The 19,724-nt window shown below is 37.1% G+C and overlaps 1 protein-coding gene across 3 annotated transcripts in view; it reads left to right on the top strand.

The window, feature by feature from the left end:
• The window catches only part of LOC6567071 (protein outspread), an 81,179-nt gene that overhangs the window by 33,915 nt on the left and 27,540 nt on the right, over positions 1-19,724 (top strand). For 2 of the 3 annotated variants that reach the window (XM_032739362.2, XM_032739364.2), the window contains exons 2-3: positions 10,142-10,162; positions 12,862-12,942. In XM_032739362.2, coding sequence (XP_032595253.1) covers positions 10,142-10,162; positions 12,862-12,942 — 102 coding nt within the window. The remainder of the gene's footprint in view (positions 1-10,141; positions 10,163-12,861; positions 12,943-19,724) is intronic. The other variant, XM_032739363.2, reaches the window with a different exon arrangement.

Raw genomic sequence — 19,724 nt, forward strand, 5'->3', positions numbered from 1 at the left:
CAGCAAGTTTATTGCACCGGCTCCAAACTCAAATTCGAACTAGAGCAGATACTTTCAAATTCATTTTGCTCGATCCACTGACACACTAACTCTTTTATACATAACCCCTAAGCGGAACCACTAAAAAAATAATAATACCAGAATACACTCAGAAAAAATTCACTTCTTTTACATATTTTCTATAAGCCGAAAGTAATAAATTTGTTTAATTATTGGAAATTTATATTACCAAATATTTGGAAATATTTTTCTGAAAAATTAAAAAAAGCTTTTCTAAAATGAAAATCTGTTTTCCTATGCCGAGAACTTATTTCTAAAAACAAGAGATATTTTATAGTTGTAAGGGCTTATTATTATTCACGGCGATGTTTTTCTGAGTGAAGATTTGTCCGTCTATTTATGTTCCCAAATATAAATATACTGAGACACAAATTATAAAAAAAATGTTAAGTGCAAGAACACTGTAGCATCTAAGTTTTTGGGAATGAATGAATTATTTAATCCAGATTAAATTCAAATGAAATCCAGCAAAACTTTTTACTTGTGTACTCCACTGTACGGAATGACCATGTAATTTTACAGTGATGCCTGGCATGGTGACCTCTCTTAATTTCTCTACCCCTTGCGACCGTTCCACGTGGCGAGTGCGCAACATTGACATCAAAAAAGCAACTTTAAAGTTAATGTGTGCTCTTAAAGTAACTTTGTGAAACCATTTCTTCTGCTAAGTTTATTTTTTATTTTTCACAATTAAGTGACAATGCTTCGAGTCTGGGTTGCTGTAATGGAAAAGGCGAATAGGAAGTGCGACACGCGTTCAGCGAGCGATGTTCCACTTTTAACGATTCTCACTAATTGATCAACTGATTTTCTCGTGAATGAAATGTGAAATCCTATCGAACCGATATAGTCATGCTGCATCCATAAATAGTCGATGCCGGGGCCGCCTCGTATTTGGTTTCATTCATAAAAATCATAAGAATGGTTGTGGAGGGGGTGGTGGCGGTGCAGGCTCAACTTTCAATGGAGAAGCGCCAGTCAGCCAGTCAGCCAACCAACCAACCAACCAATTTTGTAATTACAACAAAACCGTGGCCCGGTGTTCGGATCAGCGGGCCATGTTTGTGGCATTAGGCATTAGGCGGTCAAAACGAACCTTTTCGGGCAGTGCTTCAAATAAAGACATTTGTGCCAGTTTTTCAATGCGGCCGGACGGTCAGTTGGCCCGCTTACATGGCCCGCTTGCAGCATATTCATACATATATACATATATATACAAATATATATACATATATATATACATATATTATGGCCTCCACCTAATTTGTGTTTACTTTTTTCTTTATCTCTTTGCAGGTAAGCACCATTCAACTGCGGAACGTCTAGCGATAATGCCGTTCATAAGGCTTATCTATGTCGGCCACAGCTATATATATAGTTAGTAACTTGCTTGTCGGTGATTTGCCAAAGACAAGTTAAGATATGCAGGTAGAAATGTACTATTTATGATTTATGCAACACCATTTGTGGCAGGTTTGCGTCAGTATTAACAATTTATTTCAATTAACTATAAGACTTCACCGCACTGAATATGTATAAAATGATATTAATCAAGTAATTTCTTTTAAACAACATTTAAATTGTATTTAGAAACATGTTTCTGTTAAAAATAAAGATTTTTCTGATAAGTTTCAGTAAATAAATATGTAAAGGAAATATTAAAATTCATTACTACATTATACACATTTAAGCTGAATAGCTTTTAATAGCTTAGAAATGTACTACTTTCGAGTTATATAAATACATTTGACTAACTATTTTGAGCATATGCATCGATAATTACTACAAAATCAGTAACAAGTATCTCCTATAAGTCTTGGCAGCTCTATAATTGTGAGCAAAACACGCCGCGAGTAATTCAAAACATTAAACGTACCTGAGAGCATTGAAAGATCTGGAATCGATGACGATGACGATTGACGATTGACGATGACGATGACGATGCCGTCGACGTGGTCCCATCAAGTTCACTTTCACTTAGTGTCAACAAGGCAGTTGCAGCTGCAGCTGACGTTGATAATCATTGATCTTCATCGGTAAGCGTTGCACTTTGTTTCGGCTCGACGCGGCTCGACGCGGCTCGACGCGGCGCGACTCGGACTCGACTCGGTTCGGACCGATTCGGCTTGGCTTGACCCCGCCCCTGCCCTGATCTTCAATGTTGAGATCGATTGCTGTGAAATTTATGGGCAAAACTTGACTTTGCCTATCGGAGGGTTCGTTGCCGTTTATTTATTTTTTGTTCGACTGTCAGTAAGTACGCAGCACTGTAGCTTTTCCTCCGGCTCCTCCGGCTCCTCCTTTTCGCTCATCTGTGTCCCTATCTTTTATATTGAAAACGAAAGTAGCTTTGCCTGCGTCGTCCGTCCTGCGAAAATTTATGCAGTCGAGCATTTATTTTTTCTTTCATTTTTCTCTTCATTTCTTACACTGCGAGACACCTTGTTATGTTTGTTTGTTTACTTGTTTTTCGCTTAACAGTCTATAGCAACTATTTAATCAAGTTTGCTTGGCAAAGACGTCACAGAGTGGTTTATAGATATGATATGAAGCATCCAGCTTATTATCTCTATGATGCGAGTAAAAGTTTAGCTTGTCTAACTAAACATTTAATTAATGATTATATATAGTGACGCACACAAAGAGTTTAGCTTGCTGACAACGCTGACGTCGGCTTGGGCTAAGTGGGTAAAGTTTCTCAAAGCTTCGCTTTGCATCGCGAGGCGTCTTGTTAAGTTACTCAATTGGCAACGAGTTGTTGACCTTTTTAGATGAACCTACCCGATTTTCCGTTTTTTTTTTTTTTTTTTTTTTTTGAAAACTTATCCAACTTTCACGTTAAGTTCCCCGAAGCGATGACATTTAATGATGGATTTGACACACAAGGGCACGACAACAATTTTGTTGTTATGTATTTACGGACTGTGATTGTGTGTGATCTCGTCTGTTGACTGTTTCGACTGGGACAGATGATTAATTTGAACTGGTTCAACATTTATCCGGGTGGTCCTTTTACAGAGATACGTTGTGCAACAGTCATAAATAATGCTGATTGCCGATTGCTGTTGTGTTTTAACGTAACCACTTGCATCCATCGATGAATCTGAAAGCTATAATCATTTTCGGAACGAAACAAAGACAATGAAACATTACTGGTCAGGTCACTTATATTGGATGTAGCAAAGAGATCTGCAAAAATGATGTTTAAATAAAAATCTCATCTTGAGCCCATCATTTCTATGGCAGCAAGCATAAAGCGGCCTAAAAAAATATCTATGGGGTCAACTTCACATTTTGGAAAATTGAATACGATTTCAGGTTCAGTGTGACCATCATTACAACTGTAGCGCTTACTAAAAACAGGTCCACTTTATTATGCATTATCCATTTTTCACTGAAGACTTATCAAAGATCATAAATTTGTAATTTGAGCAAATGGAAAACTATTTGGCAAGTTGGTCACACTCTGCGATTGCAAAACTTTCCTTTTCATTTAGCATTCTGTTCACTTTCGTTTTATGCACTTGGAGCGCAGCTCCGCCAAAGTATTTTATGTATTTTTAAATGCATTTCTAAATGAATTGTAATATGACTGAATGAGTCGCCCTGGCGCTGTATATCCCGCTGTACCCCTCGCACCCCTCGTTGGCGTCGCTGGCAGGCACGACCTGTGATGTCTATCTATTGCCCAAGAGGCAAAACGCCAAAACACAACAACAACAAAAACAACAAAAAAACCGCCAAAATGCGACTCCGTCTCCATCTCCATCTCCATTCCGCACAACGTGCAAGCTCATGTGCGCCAGTAAAAATAAAAATCAAATGCAAACACATGTGGCGCCCAAAAAAAAAAGAAAGAAAAAATGCAGAGAAACAATCCAAGCACCAGTCAAACAGTTGAGGTGATTTTTACTTTTACTTGTTCAAAGCTCATGTGCACGATTTTCCACCAGCCACCAGCCACAAACGTCGATTTCAAATGCTTACTTTCAAATGGCATAAATGAAGAGACAACAGCCAACAACAACAACAACAACAAAACAGTACAATAACTTTACGCATAATGTGGTGAAAAAAAAACAAAAACCGAGAGAGATGATGAAGCGGCTACCTATAAAAATGCCCCGGGGCTCGAGCTTCTCTCTTCTGTTCCATCTGTCGGGCATCTCGTCTTATGTGAAATGATGTATATTTTGCTTACCATTGTTATGCTATCATTGTCTTTACTGGACTTCACAATTTCCATTTGAAAATCAATTTCTGACATATTTTCTATTGTAATAGCATATCTGAAAACGATAACAAACGCAGTTTTTCATCCTTTGTGTGTGGCCAGCGATGACGTTTTCGGTTTCATATACGTATATATATTTGTTTTGTTTTTTTTTTTGGGCGGCTACGTGAAATTTCAATTATTTTTGATGAAGGTGGAGAGGCCCCAATATACCCATTGTACCGAGACTTGTACAATACAATAAAGCTCTGCATTAATTGTTGCATTTTACATTATATTTTCTGTTTGTAATTCATTTCTGTGGTCGCTTTTTGTAATGCCTGACTATGAAAAAACTATAATTATGAGGAAATTAAAAAAAAAAAAACAAAAAGGTTATGGATTTCTCTAAAAAAAAAAATATAACAAAAATGAAAATGAAATTGCATTAACTGTTAAAAGCGCTGGTAAATAAGTAAATAAATAAATACATTAAAATCGTAAATTTAACAGATTCAAGACAATGAATATAGTAGTTCCTCTGTATTCTGAACGTCAAAATCATTTTACTAAAACCGACCCCAAATTATATTTTTGCTCAACTAGTTGCTCTCCACCCTGTGCCATCAGAGCTATACGATGATGATGACACCATCTGTGTTGTCGTTTCGCAATCATCATCTGTCTGCCCATGCACATGCAGTTCCCACACATCGCAATCGAAAGTGAAAATATATACACTTATCTCAAATTCCCAGTTTGTTGCTGTTGCAGCCTAAAGTCATTTTCGTGTTGCTGTTGCTGTTGCTGTTAGGTTTCGTATATTGCACAATGGGCACGGCCGCCGTTTAGTCGGGTTGCGATGACGATGAGACAACGAGATGAAAGACAACCAGCACCAGCCCCGAAAACTTCGACTCGAACAAGTGAAGCTTGCGATGAGGGACAATATTCTTGGCATGCACGAGAGAACTGGTCAATCGATTTATCGCTTGCTCGCTCGTTCGCTCTCACATCGATCCGGACAGACAAGCGGTCTGGCTGTCGCTGATTTGGCATCGGGCTCGACTACTACTACTAAGACTCTCTCAGTAGTGTGCTTCGCATTACGTTTTTTAATGGAGCTTGAACTGTATCGCACCGCGGGGCGACGACCACAGTGAGCGACCACAAAGTGGCAAAGTTGTAAAGTCGCGACGACATTCGCTTTCATTTCGAGCTGCAGCCGCCGTCTGATGGTCACTCGCATTTCCACTCGCAGTCGACTGACTGACTGACTGACTATATTCCGTGTCGTGCAGTGCAGTGCAGTGCAGTACAACGCAGCGCCATGGCGTGCCATTGCGCCTTGCCACATCGCTTCACCCCCTCTCCTGTCTCTATATCGGCCCAACTCTTCACGCTTCCACCTGGCATCATGCACTTGCCGCGCTCAGCGGCTCATCGGTTCATTCGTTATCATGCACTTGATGTTCGGCTTCGTTCGCGTTCGCGTTCGCGTTCCATTCGCTTTCGATTTCTTTTATGCTTTCGATTTTTATACCATTGAAACTTTAGAAGGGTATCAACGATGGCACATGCAGATCGTTGCATACAGTGTGAGTGAGACTTATACGATCATTTCATTTTTTAGTTTAATATATTTTAATTTAGTTTCCAAAAGTTGGAATGGATTTTACTTCAGCTTTATATATTTTTATTTTAATTTTTATTTTTTTTTTAATCACAAACGATCATTTAATCTTCACGATTTTAGTATTTATTATATTAAAAATAATACAATACACAAAAATAACGAATTTTGTACACCTACAAATTTATCAATTGAAAAAAAAAAAACCTAAACAAAAAATAAATATTTTATGCATTTCATGGGTTATTATTAACCACTTGAGGCCCCATGGGGACTGTGACCTCGAAGTTGAAGTCACTCAACTTATCTGTTTATCAGTTGTTTTATTTTTTTAAGATATTTATGATTTGTCCGATACTTTCTACCTACCTCCGTGAAGGAGCTTAATAAGTAAGCGTGCGAAACTTATTAATCATATCACATCATAGCCATGAATGCAGACGTTACGAGTTTCACGTGTGGTACTTATGAATGAGCCAAGATTAGCCTCCATCGGTTAAATCGCGACTAATAACCGACAGTGGCCCTTGATCACCAAATGAACAGCTGAACATCTGAACATCTGAACAACTGTATAACTAGCGGGGCGACCACTTTCATTTTTATTTCAAGTCACGGTCAGATTCATACCGGAGATGACGATCGCAGTCACAACGGCTGCCTCGTCATTGATCGTTGGAAAGTTGTTCTCGCACATTAATTATAAGGCCTTTTTTTAAACGTTCGATGCCAGTCCTCATGACCACACGTACAGCCCAAACAGTAATAATCGATTCCGATGTAAACTGAACCAAAAAACAACCTATTACGGCATTTTATAAAACAAGAAAAAACCAAGTTATTCATGCAACAAAGTATTCACAAGTTGCAGTGCATCGATGGATTGCTGCACTTATTGCCACAGTTAAGTGGTCCAATCTGCCCCAATTTCTTTTGTTGGCAATGTGAAATGCATGTTAACTTCTTTCCGGTATGAAAATAGTTAACGATTTTGGCATCTTCAGTTGACAATTATCGCTTACGATTTGATGGTTCAATTAAATGAATTAATAACTGCAATTTAGATGGAACGGATTACGTTGCAAGTTCAGATGAGATTTTCAAGTCTGAAGTATATTATTTATTTAAACAGAGTTTTATTTTATTAAATTATATATATATATATATATATGTATATAGATAAAACAGCATAGACGAAAATAAAATTAATTTAAATAGAAGGTTGCTTACAGTCAGCTTATGATTGCTTTGGCTATGCAAATGTTTAATGGAAGTTAAAAAAAAAACTAGGAGGGTTTTCAAAATAGTTATACATACAAGTTAACTTTTGTAAGCTTGTTAATATCTGTTATTTGTTAACTACTAACTTTGACCTAGAGCCAAATAATTTTAAAACACTTTTTAGCAATTTTCAGCTTGCTCAATGCCAGCTTAGGGCTTGGTGAAAACATAGTCATTCAAAATAATTTAAATCGTTTCTATATATACTAAAATTTGTACTTTAATAAATAAATAATTGAACAAATTTTGTATTGTTTGGCGGCCTCCTTTTATAATTTAAATATGTTTTCGCTAGCCAGGTCAAGTGTCTTTCATTTTTTATATACTTAATATCATAAATTATAAGTCACCAACCAGGGTGGCTGATGCAGTAATATACATTCCGCGAAATTCGATTAAAGGCACTCGTGTTTATAGTGCTAAAAACTGTACCAAGCCTAAAGGGACCTTGTTTGCGCATTTTATAACAGTGGTTCTTCTTCTTACACTGTTATCATGTATTGGAATGCAGGTTCCCTTAGTTTTTCCAAGATTATTGGGCTTTCCCTTTTTATGGTTAGTTTAGGTGCGAAATTCGAATAAAGGCAGTCACTTTCAAGTAAGTATTCCGTTATATGGATTTTCTTTGAACGGGGTATACATATTTATTTAAAATAAAAGATTAGTTGCTTACAAAAATTCCGAATGGGTAGGGGAGAAACACTCTCACCTGAGGAAATAGCTAATAGATCCTGGCTTACAAGGATACTCGAATGAGTAACCGGCAAATATCAATTACATTACGTCGATCGGCATCAGCAATTGATAATGTGTTAAAATTAAAAGAAAAGTACAACAAGAATCGTTAAAAAACCAACATTCTATTTGGTTTATTTGGCAAAATGTAAATAAGTCAGAGAGATTTTTCCATACTCGAAGCTGTGGCGGTGCTTCACTCATGATCTGGGCATTCAGTCATCACAACCAGACCTTGATTTGTAAAATTTCAGGTCGTATGAGCTCGGATGGTTATAAGAATTTGTTGGACAAAGTTTTGGTGAACTTTATATAGCATCAAACGGACCCAAATGCCTTATTCCAGCAGGATAATGCTTCAATTCATGTGCCGTGAGCCTGTCGTGGTTGGTTTCTGGATAAGAATCTTATGATTTTAAAGTCGACAGGAAGATCACCAACCTGAATCCCATAGAGAGCATATGGGGACAACTGTTCCGTCGACTTTAAGTAAGTAATCGGCAGTTTGAGACAGTTGAGCAACTACGAAGACCGTCGGTAAGGAATGGTCCAAAATTCCACTATCTGACTTTTAAATAGTTGTTGAATCGATGTAAAACCGAATTTATTTAGTTGTAGACAAATCTGGAGGCTGAACACATTATAAAGTTGTTATTTTCATGTTATTTCACTTTGGAACAAAATTTTTTTTAAATTTTATTTTACATTTTATAATGAAAAAATCAAGTGCCTGTAATCGAATTTCGCGGAGTGTATAGATAAATCCTAAGTTGATGATATGTTAAATTTTGCTTATATTGTGTAGCTTTGCAGTTTAGATTAAATAGGCGTTATGCAAATTGGAAACTGTGAAAGGCAAATGTTTTGAGTACAAGCTTTTGAAAATTATTCAATTTCTGCCAAACTGACCCAACTGAAAGTACAAATAAATATTGCCAGTGTGTTGTGACACATATTTTTGAGATACATATTTTCGTCAGCCTCTTAGATTTTACTATACTCTTTGTACGTATTGGGATTGGGTGCAGGGTACAGAAAACTATGATCAAACTTGTTGCTTCTGCGGCATTTGCGGTTAATAATGATTGAGTCTTTGCTGTTGTTATTGGTTTTGCTTATTGGCTGTTGTTGTTGTTGTTGTTGCTTGGATCGCTTTGGTCGATGCCTGGGTTGCTTGTTAAGCTACAAGCTAGAAACTTAACAACATTAAAAATACACATGTATAAATAAACAAGCAAGCAAGCAAGCAAACGACAAAACCAGCCTCAAATTGAGTTAAAAGCCCAAGAGATACCACAACAACAACAACAACAATGCAAACAACTTTCCACCAGCAGTGGCGAGTTTGGATATGGATTTGATTTGGACTTGGACACGTCCACGTGTGCGTGAGTCTCTCTCAAAACTTAAAGCATATATCTTTATACACATATTATATGTAAGTATAAATATATATATGTACATACAGCATATATATATATATCTATATATATATTTGTTTGTGTACCACAAATTGTTTATTTGTCAATCGGCATTAGCCGCTGTGCTGCCGCAGCAAGAAAAGTGAAATTTTTCAGCAATCGCTTCGATTTATGAGCAACGTCTTAGCTGGTGCTGCCTCTGCTGCCAATGCTACTGTGGCAAGCTGGAACTAAAGCTGCATCTAAGACTGAAGCTGGTGCTCTCTGTTTAATGGCCAGGCTGCTTCGCTTGGCGTAAGAAAATCGTGACTTTTGATTTGACATTTTGCCGTCATAAGATCGACGATGGCTCGTTATCAAATTAAATCGAAAACAAGTTGGCGGCAATTTAAATTTATTTGCTTGGTGGGGCAAAAGAAACAACCGTGGCGCTCATCATTGAGGCTCGCCACACTTTGAATGTCATCTCGCAGTTAGCTAAATGTCATGCATCATCCTATTTGGCAGCCAATAAGCTCCGCCCGCTCCTACTACTCTACACTCAGAAAAAAATTGATGTGAATTTTATTAAACTGCCATAATTATGGAGCCAAGTGTAGGCGCCAAGCCTTTCTACTTTTAGACACTTTTTTTTTTTTTGTTTATTTAGTCTTGAGGTCGATTTTCAAAATTTAAGGGAGATATTTTTTGTTTCTGTGGCAATTCAACTACTACATATATATTCTAATATTATATATATATATTGTAATTCTAATCGAAAATCCATTCTATATCTGCGTCTGCACGCTTGCCCAGCAGTCAGCGACTCTGGCAGAATCAGTAAGTACAAGTATTAAGTGTTTAGTTGTTGTTTGGAAATTTGTAGCTACTTTCGTAATAAATTCTCACATATATTTGTTTATTTTAATGCGCTTTTATGTTGTTCGAGTTTGTTGTTATTTTTAAGAAGAAACTAGTAATTATAATTATAAGTTTTAAACATACGAGTATAATTGACTTGAGTCGTATATAAAATATGAAAAACATTTATGACCTTTCATTTTAGAACAAATGGACATACGTCCGTTCAAAATATACGGAATAAGTATATTGTTTTCTTACTGAAATATTTCGTTATTATAATTGATATACTTGCATTGCTTTACAGTTAATTAAATGTCAACTGGTCTTCAGGTTGTGTCTGTTGTTGCTAATTACAACAGCTTTTGTGTTCATTGTACTCATTATCAGTCACATATCGCATTCAATTAGTTTTTGTTTTCGTAAGCATAAATCTGAGTTATTATTCAGTTGAATTAAAGTATTTAAGCACTTTTTACTTCTCTTCGTTGTACACGTTTTAAATGTTTAACTTTATTGCTTAAAAAAATACGCACGTGTGATTCGTACACTGGGCATTTCCAGGCTGAATAAGTCGATAAGAAAAACTTATTATTTTCTCAAACTAAATATATTTAAATGTAGTTTTAATCTGGAAGTAGTTAAGAAGAACAAGCAAAAAGTCATTGCTTTCAAAAATTGGCTCAGTTTTGTTTTTGGCGTCAATTAGAAAAAGTTCGTTAGTAAAAATTCGTGGACAGGCAGTCGATGCCAGTTGTCGATGTCAGTAGTGTTCAAACCATTATTGCAGCACACGTTTCGCTCTTTAATTTAAATGTGACAAAAGTAGATTCCGATAAGGTGGAAGGTGTAATGTAAATTTTACTTGGCCTGCCAAACCGCTAACTTCCCCTCTGACGACCATTCGATGTCATTTGGCGGCAGCCCATTGCAAGTAATGTGTAAAACGTGTTAAATTTTCAATGCTGTTGGCCAAAGCAATGAGTTACTTGAAAGCTGAAAAACAGTAAATGCATATACCTGGCATATACCGGACTGCAGCTGACAAAGTAGGCAAAGTATGTGAAGGCCCTGGTGCCCGGGGACTGTTGTCTGGTGCCCAGCTACTGTTTTGGGGCTACTTACTTCCCTGACATACGAATTTTCACATAAATCAGTGCAAATGGCGCATTTAAGCGAACGCCAGCAAACAAAAATAATAAAATGCAAACAGCACTGACAGATAAATAAAATTAGTCTGCGTATTTGCAGCGCAAAAGAGCCAAAACTCCAGTCGAACAAACGAACCCCTTTTAGGAAGTCCGACGGTCCTCACCCCGGCTGGCGTTGACATTGGGTCTTCACTTGCTTCTTATCGTACTTTGGTGAGAACTACCGTGTTACTCACTTCGTTCCGCTTCAAGGTTTACTCGAGCTTCTGGGATCTTCATCAGATTATTTGTTCAGCAAAAAGTCAAATCGTTCACTAAGGCTAAGGGAGTTCTGTGTGTGTAAGACTATAAATTCGGAAAGATGGTCAGATCGACGGACGAACATGGCTAATTGCTGATCAACAATATAAATACTTTATGGGGTTAGAGACGCCTCCTTCACAATGCGTTGCAAACAAAATTAAAATTCCTCTTAAAAGTGAATACAAATGTTTTGTTGAATTTATAACATTTAAAATTTGTTGAACAACCGCATTTTAGCCAAGTGCACTGACCATTCCTTAGGTAGTCTTATCGCGGCAAATTATTCAACACCCACATGAAGACTAAACATAAGCTAATGACTGGCGTGACAAGCGATCAATGATAAAAACTCACTTGGAACCAACCAAATTGTCGTTGGCTTTGTTTGCCACTCGGCTCGTGTAAATGGCCTAAGGGGTAAAATCCCCGCCCTGCACTTACCCGCCTCCCATGTCTACAAACCAAAACTGTGAGTGATGGCGGCGAGTTATAAGACATTTAATCTATTTGTCCGAGCTACTTTGAGCCTGTCTATAATTTATGGAATTTACCAATAGCCCCAAAAACTTTGCAGATAGTTAAATTGGCGCATGTCGCTAGCATTAGTCATGCCTGAGGTTGTAAGCAGCCTTACTTTTGGGGTCGACCAAAATTCACTTGCTATGTGCTGTGGAGTCATTATCTATAAAGTATAAATATAGATATAGATATAGATTCAATAGTGGTTTATTGTTTCGTCGCCGTTGGGGATATAAAGTCAAACAAAACAGTTCTTAGAACTTTAACCAGCAGGTGTCTTATAGTTTTGCTCTTTCTCTAGAATTTATTTGTATATTTACGATTTTTTCTTATCAATTATCAATTCTCAATATCGTTAGGCGTTAAGTTATAGTAAATATATCTATCTGTTTTCTGTTTGTTACATTTCATGAACTACATACATATGAAAATATTTTTGCTTGTAAGCATTTATTGTGATCTAATCTTGTATTTTTACCTTATCTACATATTTTTCATATTATTTTAGCATGTAAGCATTTCTGGTCTATTCATGAACCTTAGAAGAAACAGAACTTAATTCTTTTTCATTTAGATGTATTTCGAGAACACAAGGACTTTGTTATAAATCATTGCTGTCGTTCATATTTAAAATCGTTGACAATAATGTTTATGAATATAAATTTTCTACAATTTCTCTCTTTTTGTTTCTGTCATCATCCGTAGGCATCTCGTAAAGTCTCCAAATGTGGATATTTGTTTGTGGCGCCGGATTGGGACTTCTCTAATCCATTGTACAGGACAAAGGTGAGTTTAGCTGTTTGTGTTTTTTTACCTCCTTAATAATATTGATTACCAAGTTGCAATGAACAATAAGCATTGTATTATTAAATAATATATATATATATAATTGTACATAAGCGCGCTCTCTGCTCGTTCACACATCTGTAAGGAGTACGACAGAAGTGGTTGCTAAAAAGAGTACTATTACGAGAATGTAACTATATATGCATGTGTATATAATATACATTTTAATGTATGACTTGTTGACTTGGAAAAATCAAACAACCCAAATGCATACACCTGAATTTCGGTGCTCACTTTCCAAAAAAAAAAAAGAAGAAAATAAATCCGTTTGCATATCGTACAAATAAATCGCATGAAGCAAATTGCTCGCCTTGCTTGACGGAACAGCAGCACTTGAGCAAATATTTGACAGCCTCAGCCTGGCCTGGTCGGTTAAAGAAAGTAATGACAACGGTATTGCCCTGACACTGGCACCCGTAGCCGGTAGATACTGTTATTGTCGTTGTCACTGGTTTTTGGACCAGGCAACGCCTAACGCTGTCCTTGTCACACTCTCGTGCCGATTCGTATCTTGACCAATTAGCGAATGACGTAGCGACGTGCCGGCAGTCAGCGCATCGTTAAAGCCGCCAGCGTCCGCAAAAATAACCGTATGCAAATGCCACAAAAACAGTTGCCAGTTGCCAGTTGCCAGTTGCCAGAGGGGTGCAGGGGGCAAGGAGCTTCCTAGAAATTGCCAAGTGTCCAACGACGATAATAATAAAAGTGTGCACATGCGCATTGCGCACTTCCTTGTTAACAACATAAATTTACGTATGTTTTTAATGGCTGTACAGGTATTTAATTAACATTGACTGCATAGATCCACAGCGCTACAGTATTAACCGGATGTGTGTGTTGTGTGTATGTGTGTGCATCTCTCTCTCTCTCTCTCTATGCCTCTCTATCTGCTGTTTGCCACAAATTACCCAGCCAAACAAGTGATTTTGGGGGAGTGGCCAGATAAGGTATGTACATATGCAGATACTTTCTTTCAAGCAGTGAAATTGGTTAGAAATTCACCGGACAATCTGGGGGTTACTACACTTGAAAAAAATGTATGTACAAGAATTTAAGAGACAAATGCAACTCCTCTAATTTTTTAAATTTCTTCAAACTTCAATTTCAAAAAAAAAAAAAAAAAGTTTTTTTATGAATAAAATTTTAAAATCAGAGTTGCAAATTAAATTATAGAAAATTAAAATGGAGAATTTCAATTACAAATTTTAAATGAAAAAAAAAATAACAAAAATAAATAATATAAACAATATTTTAAAATTAAAAATGCAAGGATTGGGGAAATCCGGAAGACACCAATCGAACAAATTTAAAGCTGACGACTTAAATGTGACTTAATTGTGACTACATTTTAAACCAACAATTTTTATTGTTAGAGAGATTTTTCTAAAATTTAAAAAACAAGTAGAAATTATTGTAAAAAACTCAAATATTGTTTCATAATAACCTAATTTTTTAGATTGGCATTTCTTTGCTAGATTCTAGGCTATACATTTTCCTTGAGTGTACTTACTTAGTTTGATTAATCCCCTTCGGCATACTATTTAGAAAGTACACGTTACACACACATATTTTCTTTGCTGGTAGCTAATATGTATTAAAAATGGCTCAGAGCTCTGGGTTACCTAGTGCAGTTGCAGGTTGGCCTTTTGATCTATTCGCCCAACCCTTTGGGCCATAATTTGCCGGCTGCTGGTTGAGCAATTATTGCATTTCACAGTTTACAGCTTCAGGTGTAGTCAATTTGTTTTTATCTTGTGCAGCTCTGTGCATTTCATTTATTTGTTCGACTGCCAGACACAAGCCTGTAACCAAAACTATCAGCAAAATGCCAAAAGCTATTTATTTGACTAGACAGCATGCAATTTCTATGCTTGTGGCCAGTGCAAAAGTGATTAGACTTTGGCGCCTAAGGAACCACATTTTATTGCGACCATTAAATTCAATAATATTTATTTACATGCTAGAATATTAAAGTCATGAGTTGTAAACAAAATCTACAAATTATTGAGAATAAAAGTTGCATCTTTTTGTGATGTTTCACAAATCTTTTTAAGGTTTAATTCGCGATCGTTTTTTTCCTTCTTACTAAGCTACTAACGTTTAAAAATGTTTTCTTTTATTAGTTTTGTTTTGTGATTTCCCTGTCATTGCAATAAATTTATTTTTAAGCATTGTAATATTCCCATTTTTATTTACTTTTTATTACTTTATATAAATTGGAACTTTAATTTAATTCTTTTGAAACTTTTTTAAAAGCCCGGATGTTAAATTTTGAATATTTAAGCGTAAGTTTAATTTTCATCGATAAATAAGTCGCCCGGAATATGCATATGACCAGCTCGTATGCTTTTTTAAAATTGTTTTCTGAAAATCTGGCTTTATAGTAATATAAATAAAGAGCTGAAAAAATCAAATTTCGCCTGCATAATTTTCTGATAATTTCATTTGACAACTTAAATGGTGTAATTTGGTGCAGATAATTTATCATATAACTTGATATTGATTACAATTATGAGAGCATTGAAACCTGTAGGCATTCGGCCCTTTGTGACGACTTTCAGTGCGAGCCCCTGGATCCGGGCAACAGGTTACCACTCTGCTTTAGCCGCTTCACCCCTCCATGCCCCTACTTGCCCCTCTACGTGGCAGTGCATTTTTTAACGCGCTAGGAAGCGGCTATAAAACGTACAGCTCAGAATTATGTAGATTTTTATCGGCGCGCCAACTTTTCTGCATACAAAGTGCACAATTTTCATTTGTGGCGGCGGGGCAAAGAAAACCTGCCGAGCAACAACTGGCCTCGGACGGACAACCACAGAGAGAGAGAGAGAGAGAGAGAGAGAGACAAGGCAACACGTGGGCAACATAAGCGCTGGCTGAGCAGCAGCCGATAAGCCAACAATATACATATATATATATATGGTTGGGTGCAACTTGTGCCCCTTCTGTGGCAGGATAACCATAGCTGTGTCATTTGCCGCCGAAACAAGTTCAACGCCATCAGGCCGGCGAAACGGAAGTGTTTGCAGTTTGTTGATAATCACAATCATCTTGGCCACTGTCCAGAAATGCTGTTGATTGACAAGAGACTAGCTGCGAGTGCCTCGCAGCCTCTGTCGTTCTGGTCATCGATCCGCGTCTGCCTTATTAATTAAACCAGGAAGCATTTGCGCAGCGCATGGACAGCTGTCCAGACAAATGCGACGAGGTTCCAGCTTCAGCTCCAACCTCAGGTCCAGCAAACAGAAAACAGCTCCAGCTTGGCCTGCAGCCATTCCAAGATCTGGAAATATTTATTAAAAATTATGCACGCATTAGTGGAACGTCTTTCTGCCTCTCTCTCTATCTGTCTGTCTGACTGTCTGTCTGTCTGTCGCTGACTATGTCGCTCGTTGGCGAATGTCTTGGCTTTATTAAGGAAATGGTTTGCGTTACGAAAAGTACACAAAATGTTGCGTATTATATGTAGTATTGTTGTTGTTGCTGTTGTCGTGATTGCCATCGTCTTCTCTCGGCGATTTAAGGTGGTTCAGTTTATAGTCTGCTTGATGGCAGAAATTAACGATTCAGCTATTTTACGATACGCCCACAACGAGTGGTCTTAATTTCCTGTTAAATGGTTGGAAAAACTAATTACAAGAACAGCGAAAGAGACAGTGAGGGAGATTAACTGAATTCCGAAGCCGAAAGGCGACTATTGCCTGTTAGACATAAATGTATATGAATATTACAACCGAAAAGCACGTTTTCGGTATCCAAATAACGCAAACAAATTCATTAGACGCAATTAACAGCTGCTCGAAGGGGGTTGAAGAGAGGGTTGCATTGGAATTTCACGTTTCGCCAGAGTTTCGACCACAGACTGCACGTGGGTGTACCAAGTGGAACGGAACGCAACGAAACGAAATGGCTGAGAATGTTGCTGGAAAATGGGAAATGCAATTTATGCATATCTAATAAGCGTAAAGGAATCTTTTTTTTACGAGTCAGAAATATATTGAAATGTATTTAATGCGCATTTAATGAGTTTTGGTAAAGTTTTAATTGATTTGCTGTTGAAGGCTTTTTCAAATTAAATCAATAAACTTGCTGGCCTTTTTATACTCTGTGGGTATATATATTAATGTTGATAAATAAACGTTTTTGTGGAGGCACAAGTTCGTACTAGAATTACTTTGAAAATATAATTATTAAGTACTATATATTATTAATATTATCAATTGACTTTTATAAAACAGATGATTCATTAGTAAATAACGCCTTGTATTTAAGCTTATTGCTTAAGGTTAAGCCACTGGGACAGAAATAAATAAATAGTTAGAGCTCATTAATTAGTATAAACTTATTGAGGAGAGAAATCTTGCATATGGAATGTGGGCATTTTCTAAAATCAACTACAGCTTCAAGGGACTCTAGATCTTAGAACATTTTGGGAAAATTACAAATTATTATTTATAAAAGTTCAAATAAAATTCGAAAATTAGTAAAAACTTATTCAGTAGAGCAATATTTCATTTAAAATATAGATATATTCTGAACTCAACTACATCCTCTAGAGACTCTAGATTTTAAAATATTCTGGGAACATTGATAATTCCTTATTCTTACAATTTTAAATGATTTATTCAACAAATGACGTTAAGCTCAATTTCTTGCGCAATCGGGAATAACTATCAAATATCTTCAATGTATATATTCTTATCTGAGGGTACAGCTTATGTATTATGAATATTTTCAAATGTCAATTGTGGTGTTTGCCATTCAGCAAGCCACAAGTGGGTTAAGCACATGCATTTCATTTGCATATAGAAGCTTTGGCAGCATGACGCAGAGAGCTTGACTGATTGACTGTCTGTCTATCTGACTGTTTGTCTATCTGCCCGCATGACAGTCTGTATATTTATGTGTGTGTGTATTTTGTGTGATTTGGCTTGCTACCAAGGCAGCCACAATACACGCTGCTAATAAATTGCAATTAGAATAACATGCTAATACATCTTGGCGTGCTAAACTCTTTGCCATAAACTGCAATGGCGACTGCTACCTAAACGGAACGGAATGGAACACCAGCCAGATCTCCAGCCGTAGCACGAACCCAGACCAACCTTGGTTACACTCAAAAAAAAAAAAGAAGCTCTATTAACAGGGTCATTTTACAATGTTGAAATTTAAAATACATATTTTATTTATTTGTATCGTTGATTTTATAATAATAAATTAATAAAAATAAATAAATAAACATCTCTTATAATAAGAAGACAAAAATACATAATTTAAGCAAAGTTCATTACAATGAATAAATCGATTAATACATAAACTAAGCCTGCAATCAGAACATATAACATGAAAGAGCTTTGTATGCTGGCTTTACAATATTCAAATGTAACTTAATTCTTACATCGCCAGCGCCGGTAATACTTGCTGTTGTTGTTGTTGTTTTTTTGCAGTGAACGAAACGAGATTCATTTAGATATGTAAATTGCCATACTTATGTGCACTCTAAGTATATACATTTGTCTATTCAGATGTGCGCACTCCTCTGCGGCTTTATTCAGGTTTCATTCATAAATAAAAATGCAATGTAAATTTGTATGCTAATTCTCAACACACAAACAACAACAACAACAATAACAACAACAACAACAGAAGCAGCAACTGCAAATTAGCCCACAGCGCATTCAGACAATTGCCCTATTATGAGCCAAATGTATTTGTAACTGTCAACAAGTGAACGGGCGGGGTAAACGGGGAGCTAAAAATGGGGGGTTTCAACTCGTGGGCGGCAATTTGATGTGTGTTAATTAATTGCTCTTGGGCACCTCGTAACGGTAAACTCTGCTGGACCGCCAACACTTTGCTTCAACATTGTTGCATGATCAGCGAAAAAAGGAGTACACAAAAAAAAATGTAATGGAGAAAAACAAGAAAAACAATTCACTTGGCAGCTGCCGAGACGAGTCCAGCCTGTCACTCAGAGCGACACACAACTCTATCCCGAGTCTGACGCAGATATCCACCTTCATATTGCTTATAGTCATATTTCAAAATGACAACAACACGTCCAAGCGCTCAAGATCGCCTCGCGGCGTCTCTTTGCGTCGCGTCGCATCGCATCGTATCGCATTGAGTCGCATCTGCTTTGTTTTTTCCACTCATTTTCCATTACATAAACGGAAGGCTGACGTTCAGATTCCGCGTCTAACGGAGATGACGTTGACTTGGAGCCGCGTATTCGGTTACCACGCCGTCATTGTCGTTGACCAACGGGGCAAGTCGGCCCAGTCAACGGCGAGGGGCAGCGGTGGGGACGCAACCAACTGGGAAGGTAACTGAGCACATGTTGCTACATTGACGAACTGTCAAAGAGAGTGAAAGAGACGCATACCGCTCGAGAACGAAGGTTGCACAAGCGTGTATAACTGTAATGTGCTTGTCAAAACTAAAAAAAAAACAAAACTGCATGTGTGCACTAAGCGAAAAACTTACGATCTAAGATGAAGAACGAGTATTCATCAAGAGTAAAGAGCTGAGATTTCTGGCTGTTTTCCTTCTATGCTGCACAATGTGGAACGTCTGCTTAAGGAACTAGCTTATTACAGCTACCAAGTTAAGATGAATTCCAATTTCATTCTTAAAAACGCCTAAACGATCAAAGAGCAAAACAAAATCCACAAAATATATCAAATACAACGCAATAATTGTATTAAAGAAAAGAAATAGCA

Source organism: Drosophila grimshawi, unplaced genomic scaffold, assembly GCF_018153295.1.
Source record: "Drosophila grimshawi isolate 15287-2541.00 unplaced genomic scaffold, ASM1815329v1 contig_1377, whole genome shotgun sequence".
NCBI lineage: Eukaryota > Metazoa > Arthropoda > Insecta > Diptera > Drosophilidae > Drosophila > Drosophila grimshawi.